Source organism: Thermobia domestica, chromosome 16, assembly GCF_964235325.1.
Source record: "Thermobia domestica chromosome 16, izTheDome1.hap1.1, whole genome shotgun sequence".
NCBI lineage: Eukaryota > Metazoa > Arthropoda > Insecta > Zygentoma > Lepismatidae > Thermobia > Thermobia domestica.
In genome coordinates this window covers 18,868,903-18,883,719 of record NC_137469.1, presented here as the reverse complement: position 1 = coordinate 18,883,719, position 14,817 = coordinate 18,868,903, and the positions used below count along the sequence as shown (strand labels likewise).

Here is a 14,817-nt window from a genome sequence, read left to right as displayed (position 1 = left end):
AGCATGGAAGCTTCTCAGCTGCGACAAGTGACCTGCCAATAAGGGCAGAAAACCTATGATGATAATGTAAATGTCTGACACAAATATGAAGGAGGCTGGACTTTTAACCTCTAACTCAACACAACACTGCGCAGTAAAAAGACGGTGTTTGTGGCACATTGTAGCTAGCTGTTGTGCTCGAATGTCGGTCAAAATTCTATCGGGTATCGAGGAATACAGGTCTGTTACAGTGTTAACAACACACCAACATAAGCTGTTGGTTAAACATGTGTTTCGTACGGGTAACAAGTACACAAGACAGCCAGACTTCTTTCTGGGGAGGCAATAACAAGAATCGACCTAAGCTATTCAAGAACTAAAGAACGTATAAATTCCAAACAATCGAAACATCTCCAAACTTTACTTCGAATGTTCACAAACATGTGTTTCTGTAGAACTGACGTGTGTCTCACGCTAACGGAAACCATTTTCAACATTTACTGAAGTGAGGAGAGTTTTCATATGTATATATATAAGATCATTGCAAAATTCAGAAACACAGAGACTTTTCCAACATTCTGTATAATTAATACAATGCACAACTAATATGTTTTAAGACTAACCAAAGAATTAGAAATGGAATTTAAAAAAAAAAGTAATCAACATTGTTGACTGCCACTGAAACTAAGTCCAACAGCGGATCTAGGGACTGAGTCGCTTCTTGTTGCAATTAATTTTTAATCAATTAATATATTAAGGAAAGTGGATTACCAAAACTTCTCCATATATTTACCGTGTCTGTCCTTGTGTCCATCCGGGATACGAAAAATTTCAAGAACTCTTGATTCACTGGATCACTACTAATTTTGACCATGATGTAGACTATGAAGAGTTAGGAAACGAGTTCTTTGATGGAGGTCATCTATCCACTGGAAGGTGGCCCCGCGTAGCGTAGTCGCTAACGCTCTCGCTTACGGTATGAGTGGTCTCGGATTCGATTCCCGGTGGGGCCGTCTCGGTTGAAAAAGTGTAAAAAGCTTTTTCAGGCCAGTTTTCTGGGTTTTCCTCATTCACACCGGCGTGGTACCAAACATACAGGTTCAGGCCGCTTCCTCTCTTCCCTCATACGTGACGAGCTAAATGGCCATAGATGCCGAAAGCGCAGAAATCTCAATCCTAAATCCTATCCACCGGAAGTGGTCGAAATCAACAATTTCCGGTTTAAACGTTGATTGCTATAGAGCAAAAACGTTAATAGAAAGCGAGAAATGGTTTCCTGCAATTGATTAAGTATCCCAAGAATACATTTTACCTCCATCCTTGACCTTTTACTAACAGTTGAAGTGATTGAAGTATATTACGACTTCAGGTTTCAATACTGATCTACGTAGAAGTATAATGAAACAAAATCTTTAAGTTTTACGTCCAACGATTTTGCCGGCTAGGCTAAAGGAGACGGTGATGATAAGAAATGAATAAAATGGTGGGATGAAGGAAGGGGGAGGAAACGAAAGAACTCCGAGAAAACCAACGGACATGGTGTTCATCCACAACAAAGCTCACTTGGAGCGAGCTGGGATCGAACCAAGAACTCCATGCACCTGAGGTGAACTCTCTACCACTGAGCCACTGCGGCTCCTTGATCTACGTCAAGTAAACACAATAAGAGGTGACGAGAAGCGTTTTTTCGAATTGATTATCGTTTTAAGAATAGGTATAATCTCTCTTATTCCTCTATTCAAAGTGACAGAAAAAATGAAATGAAATCTTTAAGTTTTACGTCCCACAGTTATGCCGGTTAGACTAAAGGAGACGGTGATAATGAGAAATGAGTGAAACGGCGGAATGAAGAAAGTGAGAGGAAACGGGAGAACTCCGAGAAAACCCACGAGCACGGTGTTTGTCCACCACAAAGTCCACACGGAACGAGCTGGGATCGAACCAGAGACCCCAAGCACCAGAGGTGAACGCTCTACCACTGAGTCACCGCGCCCCGTCAAAGTGAGAGAAATCAACCATTTTCGATTTTAACGTTGACTGCTATAGACCAAAACCGTTAATAAATAGCGAGAAGCGGTTTGCTGAAATCGATTAAACGTCCCTAGAATACATTTCATCTCTATCCTTAACACTTTATTAAAGCCGGAAGTGGCAGAAATCAATTATAAGGCAAACATTATACGAGCGGCAATCAGAAAGTTCCCGAAATTTCGTTGTTAACTATTTATTACCACAATATAGGTACCACGATGGATGTCTTCTACGGTGAAAAAAAAGGGCCTCAAAGGTAACGATTTGCCAACGCGACGGCTGAACTTCGGAACATTTCAAAACAGGACTTTCAGCGTTGTTTCTAGCAACGGCAGCAGAGGTGGAACAAATGTGTGTGTTCTCAAGAAAAAAATTTGAAAACGATTAAGTGAATATGTACACTCATGTCCAAAATGATTGTCGCATATCTATAACTGTCTTCTTGTAAGAATATAATCTGATAATGATTTTGCAGGGTACTTTTAATACTGATACTAGGTGTATAATCGGGAAATGTATATTTGTGGTAAATTTCATAGGAAAAGAATTATAAATACAAAAATTAGAATGAGTTAAAACAAAATGTTGCTAAATGGACAAGAAAGTTTCATTTTCGATTTATTGTTCTTATTTACTGCTCTTTTGACATGAAATTTATCACGAACATCTCTTTGCCGATTATACACATACTAGCACTATATAAGAAATACCGGGTGAATTCGTTATCAAATTATATTCCTACAACAACATATTTATAGACATGCGACAATAATTTTGGACATGAGTGTACCTATATCGTGGTAATAAATAGTTACAATGAAATTCTGGGAAAATTTTCACTGCTTCTCGTACAAATTCTAACAGCTTATTATGAAATATAGGGGGCGTTCACCTCCGGGGAGTGGTAGAGCGTTCACCTCCGGTGCTTGGGGTCCCTGATTCGATCCCAGCTAGCGCCGTGTGGACTCTGTGGTGGACAAACACCGTGTTCGTGGGTTTTATCGGGGTTCTCCCGTTTCCTCCCACTTTCTTCATTCCACCATTTTATTCATTTCTCATAATCACCGTCTCCTTTAGCCTAACCGGCACAACCGTGGGACTAAAACTTAAAGATTTCATTTCATTTCATTTTTATTATGAAATATTCTTGAAACCCTCCAATTTTATATATATATATATATATATATATATATATATATATATATATATATATATATATATATATATATATATACAAAAATACAAAAGTAAAGCATTTTAACAAATACTGAATTTGAAATATTAAGTATACTGGTATTAACATATGCCCAAAACATATAAAAACGATAAATTTGCTTTTCAATGGAGACAACAGTAGGACAGTCTCTAAGGCTAACAAAAGTAGTTCCCACTTGAAAAAAGTCTGAGAAACGTTGATCTAGGCAATTTCGATTTTGGACATACATACAATCTTGTACTGAAATGAACTAATCCCAATTGAAAAACTGAATTTCATCGTATATCTACAGAGACTAGATATTAAAGCAAATCGCCTTTATCTTTATACACACATCTTTTATTATAACAACTTACTTCTGTAAAAGTAGCTGGGCTAAACGCCAACGTGTGATTCCCAACTGTGTAACGTTTGGGACTTTGAATTCTATCTTCTGCCTTTGAGCTAATGTACGAAATCATCTCAGAAAACACAGGAAGCACTATGGGCTTTTCTTCAGCAACTTTTTCCCTTTCCTGCTTGTGCACAGCGCCGTACAGTGCCTTTAGAGCTTCTGTAAACACTTCATCCTTGCTAGAAATAAGAAAATTTTATTAGAATTCTATTGCAACAAATAAAAATACATATGAAAATAAGATCCATCAGTTGTTTTAAAAGTATCTGAAATTTATAATCCTTCATTATTCGTCATATTAACTATTATGAAAATTTTTGAGGAAACATGCAATGTTTTGTACATGGAACTGCCTGTAAAAACCTGTCAGATTTTGAAGGCATTATATAGGCACCTGTTTCGGTGAAAACATATGTAAAGAAAATATTACAGGCACATTGTCTTCAGGTGATATGCATGTCGAAAAAGTATTAAACTTCTATTGGAAATTTTGCACGGAAACACGCGTTGTACAGAGCCTGTACATTAAAATGAGAACATGCAATGTACACGTAGTCACTCACATGCAAGTAAATGGAGGGAATATGTGCATGTAAAGTACCTTGAATGGATTATTGATAACATTCGCAATACAGTAAGAATGAAAAGTACAGGGAAGGTGCCTGTTTATCAACATGTAATATACCTATGTGACATTCGCATTACATGTAAATACCATGTATTAGCGTATAGCATGGAAAACGCATGATGTAGAATATGTTATTTTACATTTATTATTTTCGTGTACGTGCGAAGTGTGTAACTCCCCTACGTGCAGTGTACAGGTGAACGGGAACATACAATAATCATGATTGCCAATAAATGAATTAAACAGATACGTGTGGTGAACAAGGTGGATTGAAGCTAAACATTCACGTTATAGGCATAAGAGACATGCAATATTTAGGCACAAGTCTCCAATTCGACATTCGCTATGCAAGGTTCTGATACATGTAAAATACATTGGATTACAACTGAATACATTGCCTGTATTATCTACGTGTACATGCGAAGTGTAAACCCACCTTGTATGCAATGTACAGGCAGTGTGCAGGTAAACGGAAAATGCAATGATCATGATTGCCAATAAATGGGTTCAACAGTTGCATGCAACGAACAAGGTTGATTGGAGTGAATCATTAATGTTACAGGTGTAGGAAACATGTAATATTCAAGCACCAAGTTTCCAGTTTGTCATGCACATATGCAAGGTCCTGACACATGTATGGTACTTAATGCGATGTACTTTACACGTATATTCCGCTAACATGCACACTAATTCGCTAACACCTGTATTTCACATACATTTAACATGTCAATTAGATTTTTATCAAATGAAAAGCAGCTGTTGTCAGATCCTCATGAGGTAACGTATATGTCAACTACATGGAATATGCCGGTCTACGTGTTGTTTACACGCATTTTTCACGTTGGAAGGATGCAACCCTATCAACATGAAAACTACCTGTTTCCGTGAAATGAACATGCAATGATCGTGAAAAAAACGATACCTGTCTCATGAGTTTAAAAATGTTCCATTTTCAGGCATATGTACAGGCGCCTGTAAAAATATGCCTGCTTATGCATGTTTCTCAGGCGCCTGTAAACTACCTGCATTTTCTGTCTGGGAACCCATAGTTGCATGTGATCCGAAAAATCAGATGTACTAATCTATATATTAAAATGTTAGGTTTGTTTCCAAAGAAAAGTTTAACTGTTTGTCTCCAATCCTTTCCACAATGAGATCTCGAAAACCGCAAGTGCTAGAAACGTGCCGTTTTCACTCGTCAATTCCAAATTTTGTGTAGATTGTCCAGTTTTAATTGAGTATTTAAAAAACATGGAAGTTAATTCTTTATTACATTTTTTTACTGGAAGTGTTGAAATTTTACAAAAGTAAAGCATCATATCCTGAGTTACACATCCCTCATCACATAGTTACACATCCGATAGTTACACACATCAGATAGTTACACATAGTTACACATCCCTCATCAATAGAAGCGTGTTCAGTATGGCTAAATTGTAATAGGCTGCTATTAAATGAATCAAAGACGGATGTTTTGTATTTTCATTTTAATAACAATATACATGATTTGAATGAGTGTCATTCTGTAAAATTGTTAGGAATCCACTTGGATCCAAAGTTAAACTGGAACATACATATGTAGAATCTATGTAGAAGACTATCTAGAGTTATATATTTATTACGTAAACTAAAAACTGTTGTTAGTGAAAAAATACTTCTGTCAGCTTATTATGCTTTCTTTCATTCTCTATTGCTCTACGGTATATTATTATGGGGTAATTCAACTGGTGCTCAAACCGTTTTTAAATGGCAAAAAAAGGCAATAAGAGTGTTAAAGGGACTACGTGATAATGACTCTTGCAGACCTTTCTTTAAAGAGATGCAAATCATGACAGTGCCCTCAATGTATATCTATAGCTGTCTCATGTATATTAAAGAAAACTTGGAAAATATCAGTACCCGAAATAAAATTCATTGCTATAACACAAGATACGGAGACGACCTCGATACACCATATTTCAGGTTAAGTAAAACACAAAAGAGTTATAAATACACTGCGATGAAGATGTATAATCTTCTACCTACAGAAATTCGTGGTATGTGTAATAGAAACTTCGAGAAACATTGTAAATCTTGGCTCATTGAAACAGCTGTGTATAGCGTTTTAGAATTTGAGAAAGAATTAAAAAATAAAAAGTGACTAGTTATGTACCTATATATTCAATGTATATATTTTGTATATTCTCTTGACGTTGTCTATTGCAACAAATGTTGTTTAACGACAATAAAAATATTCTATTCTATTCTATTCTATTCATAGTTGTATACATGGGTTGCATATCCATCAGGCATTTTTTTCATGGCCAAATGATAATGAAAACGAAGGATAATCATTTCTCCAGTCTAAGATGAATCTTTATTGTTTGGAAGGTTTTGCCGAATAAACACCATATATCACTGACATTATAATTAATTGTGCATGTAATGAATTTGCTTATTACATACTGCATGCAATAAGAAAGAAAACACTGGCCATACACAAATTAGAAACTCCAACCGGAAGTGGGCTCAAATTTTGCAAACGGTGCGATATTGAAAAAAATAATCGAAAAAGTCTCCCCTTTATGGTAGCCTCCTTGCCGATTTTTATCAAGACGTCTTTCACTTGTGTCTGTAAAGGGACATGTACAGATGTTGTGAGGAATGACAAGGAGATTCATGCTCATACGTGAATGATGCGCTGTGTAGAGAGCGCAGATTGAGCTAGTTAGTTTTAAATTCATTATATGCACAACATTTGTGGGCAGAATATTGCTGTATGATCTTGTAAAAATCCTCAGATGTTCTCGATAAGCTGTTAGTTCTTATGTATATAATCAACGAGATTACTAAGGTAAATTAAGATATCTTTAAAAATTACTCAGTATCCTCACTCGCTCTCTCTCTCTCTCATTAGGGAAGATTTACACAAACTAATCTTTCGATGTTAAGAATGTTTCATCGATGTTCGGTAAAGAAATTTAATCCTCACAACCTGAAGTCTTTCTCTAAATGGATTTTTTTTTTTTTTTAATATACTTACCTATCTCCGCTTGCTAATAACAGCAGATATCGTGATGGGGCATGATTTGAAGGGAACACATTAGCTGCATATTTCACAGCGACGAAGCGTGCCATTGGCTCTTCGGATTCAATCTGGCTTGTTAGAAGCGCTTGCATAAGCTGTTGGTTGGCTATATCCAAACCCTGAAACGCATGGACCAAACACAATAATGCCTCTCGTACAGCCATTCTGATCTCTACGTCTTCCTGTGGAGAGAGATGGAAAAATTTGTATTAATATATATAATTAACAATTTACTTGGCCATGTCGCTTACAAGCAACATCGCTTTCTACTGCATTATACGCACAAATGGTAACTTCTGTGATCGTTTAATTGTCATTATTCCTACATACAATATTCATAAACGTGATTTGCGGATCATTTCTTTAAATAGTTGTAATTTTAGTTAACAGGAAACAATCAAATTAATTACTGCAGAAGCTCTATTTCCAGAGTTCGGCGACAAGACACTCATTCTTGATGATAAAGCGACACTCATACAGCAGCGTGTATGCAGGATCTTCTCCCATGATAGGGATGGGAAGTACACGAGCAATCATCATATTCGCCAACTTATCACCTTGCGATTTCGATCTCATACCAAAACTGAAGCCATTGAGTGCAACACGCTTTCGAACACGTGAAGACATTGCCACAGCAGCGAGCAGTGAAATCAGAAGTTCCGCTCATGGTAAGGCGGGTATTCGGCACCTTCCGTGTCGTTGGGAGTGTGTTGTAAATTACTTGGGAGATTACTTTGAAGAACTCTAGATACCGCTGATATGTGTTTCTGGGCTTTACGCATAACTGTAATTGTACCCGTAATGCTTTGTAATGCTGTAATTCAAGGTAAAACACGTATTGAAACGAACGACTTGTTTACTGTATTTTGCAGCGAATTGTAGTCTTCCGGTACACACGGTTGCGTTTAAATATTTTGTGATCAATATATACGTCGTGGTTCGGAGTGACTTTTATTTCTCATATATCCCCCTTTTCTCAATCTTAGTTTCCAGTTGCGCGACGACGATAATGATCACTGCCCATGCCTACAATTCCAACTTGCGGTGACTGGAAACACGGCAGAAGAAAGTGTAGACAACGTGAATTATCTGTTAAGCTACACACATAAAAGAGTTAAATATTAAATATTCAACAAATGACAAGGCTACTTTTGGGTAGAAAGAATGTAATATTACTGTATAAACACAAATACTACATGCATTTACGTTTCCAATATATCTACAATTAACAATTCAATATCAATGACGCGGCGGTGGCGTGGCTTGAATAATAAGTAACTCACGTGTTTCTTCGACTAGCCTGACGAGTTGCTCCCTCGATGTCCTGTATCCGAATGTGTGCGCTGTTTCAGGGGTTGAAGTCCTAGGTTTGAGTCCCGATTGCTCTTTCTTCAGTAAATATTCCAAGTGGTGCTATGAGTATGATGTTGAATTCGTAGTCTTGGCCGACTCGTGTTTTGGTGCTTAGCTTACATTCGGTATGGTGAATAATAACTCCGACTGACTATTCGCATTACGACGTTTTCGCAAATAAAACTATTACGTTCAATTTCCAGCACTTTAGTATTAAACTGTAAGTCGCACTATTGATTGATGAACTGCTTAACTGGTTCACAAATCCAAGCCTTTTCGTAATGAATGAAATACAACTTAAAGACGCACACGTTACATTCTAAGCAGCGGTGTTCGCTGCTTTTGAGAAAGCGCGCTACGACGCGAAGACTAGGAGTAAGAGGACTCCCTCAAAACTGCTTGCCGCAGACTGAATGCTTTGTCCAATTCACTATGCTATACATGTTATCGGGGCTGGAGGCCCCCGGTGATGACGTATGATAACAAGTTCACACTCTTTGGCTGAAGAAGTGCGGACATTTTAAACAATCAAATCAACGATGGGCGATGACAACGAGTAGAATGTTCTTGCAACTTTCCCGTTGTTCCGGACTCAGCGAGCGTTCACAAAGGAAATCATTGTCTCTGCGACGTATGTCTATATTTGGTCACAAAATCTTACTCTGGCTTACCAACACAAACGAAGAGACATGCCAAAGCGATGAGAAAAGAGTTTCTAGAACATTGGAAATATACGAGGGTTGGTTAATAAAGTTCAAAATAAGTCTATTTTTCCTATATTTCTTTTAAATTTAGAGAAAATGAGCCTTAGGCCGGTGACAATTTGAACAGTAACTGAACATGGACGAAGTTAATCCAGGCTACCAGGTTCTCAGCGAGGTGGAGATACTAGAAGTATGAAGGATGGTTAACGGGACAACAAAGAAGAATAATCAGTCGTATCTGATCCATATGAACACCGTCCACACATAGACATCTTCAAATCGAGAAGTATTGGCTTATTATGGAGATTTTAGACAGTTTAGATCTTCGATTAACATTCAATAGGAAAGCAACTAAAGCCTGAAGTTATTTCACCCTTCTAAAATGTAGTTCTAAGTTTTTTTTTTTTTTTTTTTTTTTTTTTAATACAAATATGGTACGAGGCGTGATCAAAAAGTACAGTGAATGAATTTCTTCTAGCAGCAACTACTGACGCTACAAACATCTGATAGCCTGACCAATTTGTGCGATAGCCTGATCCGTTGAGACAACAGCGTCAAGTTGGAACACGTACTGACTTGTCAGTCAGTGTCCAGAGCCGCTACAGTGAGGTTATGTTTACTGTGTCTATCGCGTGTAAACATTAAGTTGCAAAAAAGTGCCAACCAAACTCATGAAATGTTGAAATTGGTGTATTGCGATAATGCTGTGACTCTGAAGACTGTTTTACAAGCGATTTAAAAGCGGAAATGAGTCGGTAGAAAGAGCAACGTTTGGGACGTCCATTAACCTCAAAAACAGAATAATACGTGCAAAAAAGTGACAAAAATTGTTCGTTCAAACAGGTAAATAAATATTCGAGAGCTTACCGAAGAACTCAGCATCTCGTACGGGTCCGTGCAAATCATTTAAACCGATACTTGTAAATGAGAAGGGTGAGTGTCAAAATTCGTTTCCCACACTTTGTTTTTGATCCGCACGTTTTTTACAGATAAAATATTGCTATCTACATCCACCGTACTCTTCGGATATAGCACCATGTGACTTCTATCTTTTCCCAAAATTTAAAATTGTGCTTAAAGGAAAACGTTTTGACACCATTCCTGACGCTGACAGGGGCCACAACAAAGCAGCTGAACGCCCTTCCAAAAGAAACCTGTTCAGAAATGCTTCCAGTTATGGGTTCAACGTTGGGATAAGTTCACAGCTAGCCAAGGTCAGTACTTTGAAGGAGATTAAATCAAATTACATGTAAGCTTATTACTTCGTTTCTAATAAAATTATTCACCTTACTTTTTGATCACACTTCGTATGTACAGTCATGTCCAAAATTATTGTCGCATGTCTATAAATATGTTGTTGTAGGAATATAATTTGATAACGAATTCGCCCGGTATTTCTTACAATGTTAGTATGTGCATAATCGGCAAAGACATGTATGTGGCAAATTTTATGTCAAAACAGCAATAAATAAGAACAATAAAACGAAAATAAACTTCTTGTCCATTTAGCAACATTTTGTTTTACTCATTCTAATTTTCGTATTTATAATTCTTTTACTATGAAATTTACCACAAATATACATTTCCCAATTATACACATAGTATCAGTATTAAAAGTACCCTGTAAAATCATTATCAAATTATATTCTTCCAAGAAGACGGTTATAGATATGCGACAATCATTTTGGACGTGAGCGTACATCAAATACTTTTACATTTATATTATTAAAGTTCAAAAGGTATAACATCATTGGCTTCCCGCGCTTGGACCTGCTCGTCACTGGGGGTGTGGTAAGAGGGTAGCCAATCACCACCCTCCCATCACTGCGCTCAGCGAGCCACGAGTAACCAAACTGGCAACTCCCCATAAACGTCACTACAACTTTTCGCGGGAAGCCAACGACGATATACCTTCCGTACTATAGCACAATTTTAAGTGTAATATTCTATTTTAAATATAGTTTACAACCCAATTCGCAATATAACGGATTTCTGTATTTTATGTATGCACTTTCCCCCCAATTAGCCCATGAAATGGCCAGTTTACTGCATTGCGACCACGCGTACTACGTATTCTAATAAGGAAATCTTTACATTAATAATGTCAATAAACACTTTGGTTAAATTGTTACCATCTTTAATTAAACGACTAACGAAGATACATTGAATCTTAGGCCCTCTTTGCACTCATAAATATTAAATTAGTCAAGTTGTCAAATTACAGCTTAAAGCCAATTACAAGTACTTTAAACAGGTCTCAAATTAAGAAAACTATAATAAGAGGCCCTGAAAAAAAGTATTTTAAAAATATTATCTAAATATGCATACTATAGTTGTTGATCATGAAATAAGAAATCACTATTCGTACAGTTTTAATAAGCAAAGATGATTTTTGACACCCACCTGAGACAACGCATCAAAAAATGTTTGCAAAAGCGCTAAATCCTTGTTTACCAGATGTGGCATTCTTTGACCTAAATTACCAACTGCACTGTAAGCCATCATTTTTAGTTTGGGTTCCTAAAAAATGAGTGGATCTCATTAGTAAGTACAATCAAAATATAATATTAAAAAAAAAAAAAAAAAAAACACTTTATTATTCCTTATAGCTTTGGAAATATTAGCATGCAGGGTGACAATTATTGACCATAGTTACATTGCAAGTTTTGCCGTATTTTTTTTTTTTTTCTTGTTGTTCTGTATGGTTGCGAAACATGGTCGCTTACTCTGAGGGAAGAACATAGACTGAATGTATTTGAGAACAAGATCCTGAGACGAATATTCGGACCCAAGAGGAACGAGAATGGGGAATGGCGGAAACTTCATAACGAGGAACTACATAATTTATACGGTTTACCCAACATTGTTAGGGTCGTCAAGTCTAGGAGGCTTAGGTGGGCAGGTCATGTAGCTAGAATGGAAGAAAGTAGAAACGCTTTCAAAGTCTTGACTGGAAGACCCATCGGAAAAAGACCACTAGGAAGACCTAGGCGCAGATGGGAGGACAATATTAAGATGGATCTCGCAGAGATAGGAATACAAAGTAGAAACTGGATGCAGTTAGCTAAGGATAGAAGTCAGTGAAGAGCTTTTGTGAACGCGGCATTGAACCTCCGGGTTCCATAGGCCATAGAGTTAGTTAGTTAGTTAGTTAGTTAGTGGTGTAAAATGGAAAAGTGGAGTACAGAAGAGCGAGCAGCAATAGTGGAGTTTTATGTCGCTAGCAATTAGAGCCTTTCTATTTGAACTGTGCCTCTTCTGGCGCTACTGTCGATGTGTGTTTTCCTGTACCTCCCTCGAAAGAGGAGGGACAAGCTGCTGCGGCCGAGATCTTTCATTTGTTAGATGCGGAAGCGATGCTACAATGAATTATTTCACAGGCTTCGCTGTGCACTACCTTTTTAGCCATTCTAAGGAGCCTACGATCTTTACTCGTCAAGACCAAACGACTGAATGACAAACTGGCAACATAGCTGACGTCATTCACTTCTTTTCCGTAAGCAAAGGGAGAATTTCCTCCGTCATAGGGAGGCGGGGGTGGGGCCGAAGTATAGTTCGCATAGTTTCCGAGGGCACACCTGAGATAGACAGGATCAGTTATCACTGCTTGAAGAAGGTTTCGCGCTATATTTGGTGCGTGTAGCTCCTTCTGGGAAATCAATTCTGCGATTATGCTGAATACCATAGAAACAGAGGCAGTGTAATGGATGCTAAATGTACAGATCTGTACGCAATGAAGAAACCGTTGAAAGGTCACACGAACTTGCCGTGAATAGAGAAACAGAGCGCAACATCAGGAGACATGTTCTTTCAGTAAGATGGTGCAATAAGCCACACAAATCTTGAAACATGGCAATTCCTGCAACAGACATTTCCCAATCATGTAATTTGTCGCTATCGTGACATTGAATAGTCTGCCCATTCCCCACATTTAACTGCTCCCTTTTTATATGGGACTATTTAAATTCTAAAGTCTATTCAATAAACCAAACAACACAGAGGCAAGGGCCCCCATCAGGGGGGCAAGGTGGGGCGCTCGCCCCCCCCCCTAGAGGAAATTGTACTTCGGAATGTCGAAAACCCAATTGAATTTTTACATTAGTTACAGCAAAATTTGAACCTATATTTGAAATGTCGCGTATACTTGCCCCCCCTTCCTTGGAAACCACGCCCTTGCATGGAGGATCTGAAAGCTTCCAAAAGAAATGAAATTCACTTGATATTAAATAAAAATACTTACAAAAGTTATGGATGGCGTATTAGTTCGTTGTCAGAAATGCATACGATTCGAGGGAGGATGTCTAAAGTCTGTAATTTTCAAAACATAGGCAATGTTTGTTAATATTCTGTTTTTTCATGTATCATATTACTTACTATTTTAATTTTGTAGCTAAAAAGTTTCACACGAATTAAATTATACTAAATATAAATCTGGTCATTAATTAATTGTCATCCTGTATATATTAATAAAACTAGCGAGTTTTATTAATATATATCTAGTGTTTTGGTTAGTTTTGCTTTATTGACATATAACACAATCGTGAATAATACCTTAAGAGGCCCTATCACTGCCAAATTAAAATACCGCTAATTTTACAGTAATTGCATGATATCTTCCAATAGAATAAAGATAATCGAAAAGTGGAACAAGACCTCCTTAGACAATATTATTTTACGTGAGATACCGTTATCACGACTCACTTATCTGCTTTCGATTTCCAACCATTTAGAAAATCGGCATTTATTTTCGCGTTTCCAAATAACTGCAAACGGAAACCTACTAGGTGACTCGTGATAACGGTAACTCATGCAAAATAACATTGTCTAAGGAGGTCTTGTTCCACTTTTCGATTATCTTTATTCTATTGGAAGATATCATGTAATTACTGTAAAATTAGTGGTATTTTAATTTCGCAGTGATAGAGCCTCTTAAGGCCAGAGTTTCGCGAATAAAATATTTTTTAACTACTCGTTCGCTTAGCAACAAAATGCGTACTCTTAACATCATTATATTTCACATTAGTTTTTTTCTCTTTTTTTTTCTTCAAGTTCTTTGTGTACTGGTGTATTTAACATTAATACTTAATACTTGAAAGGACAGGGGTCTTCCAAGTTACGAAATACACACATATGAAAAAGTCGTACTTCCGAAATGAAAACTGATATTATATTCCCACGATAATACATGTTTCAACATGAGAATAGAAAATACAGTAGAGCAGCGTTTCTCAAGTTTTTTTTTTATTTTTTTATTTTTATTTTTTAAGCGGGGAGCACTTTTATTAGTCAAAATGTTCTGCAGACACCCTACTAACAATACTAAATTCGCTTGAATATTATTTTTTTTTTCTATCTCAAATTACTCGCCTAATAATGTTTCTCAGTCAATTATTTTTTCTAATAATTCAAGGGTGACACTCGGTCCTCAGGGTCACACAGCGGTTT

The 14,817-nt window shown here is 37.1% G+C and overlaps 1 protein-coding gene across 1 annotated transcript in view; it reads right to left on the bottom strand.

The window, feature by feature from the left end:
- Positions 1-14,817, bottom strand: part of LOC145672940 (proteasome adapter and scaffold protein ECM29) — a gene marked incomplete in the record, with an annotated part of 148,951 nt that overhangs the window by 93,241 nt on the left and 40,893 nt on the right. Inside the window, 3 exon segments of the mRNA XM_081742170.1 lie at positions 3,583-3,799; positions 7,271-7,497; positions 11,776-11,892. Coding sequence (XP_081598296.1) covers positions 3,583-3,799; positions 7,271-7,497; positions 11,776-11,892 — 561 coding nt within the window.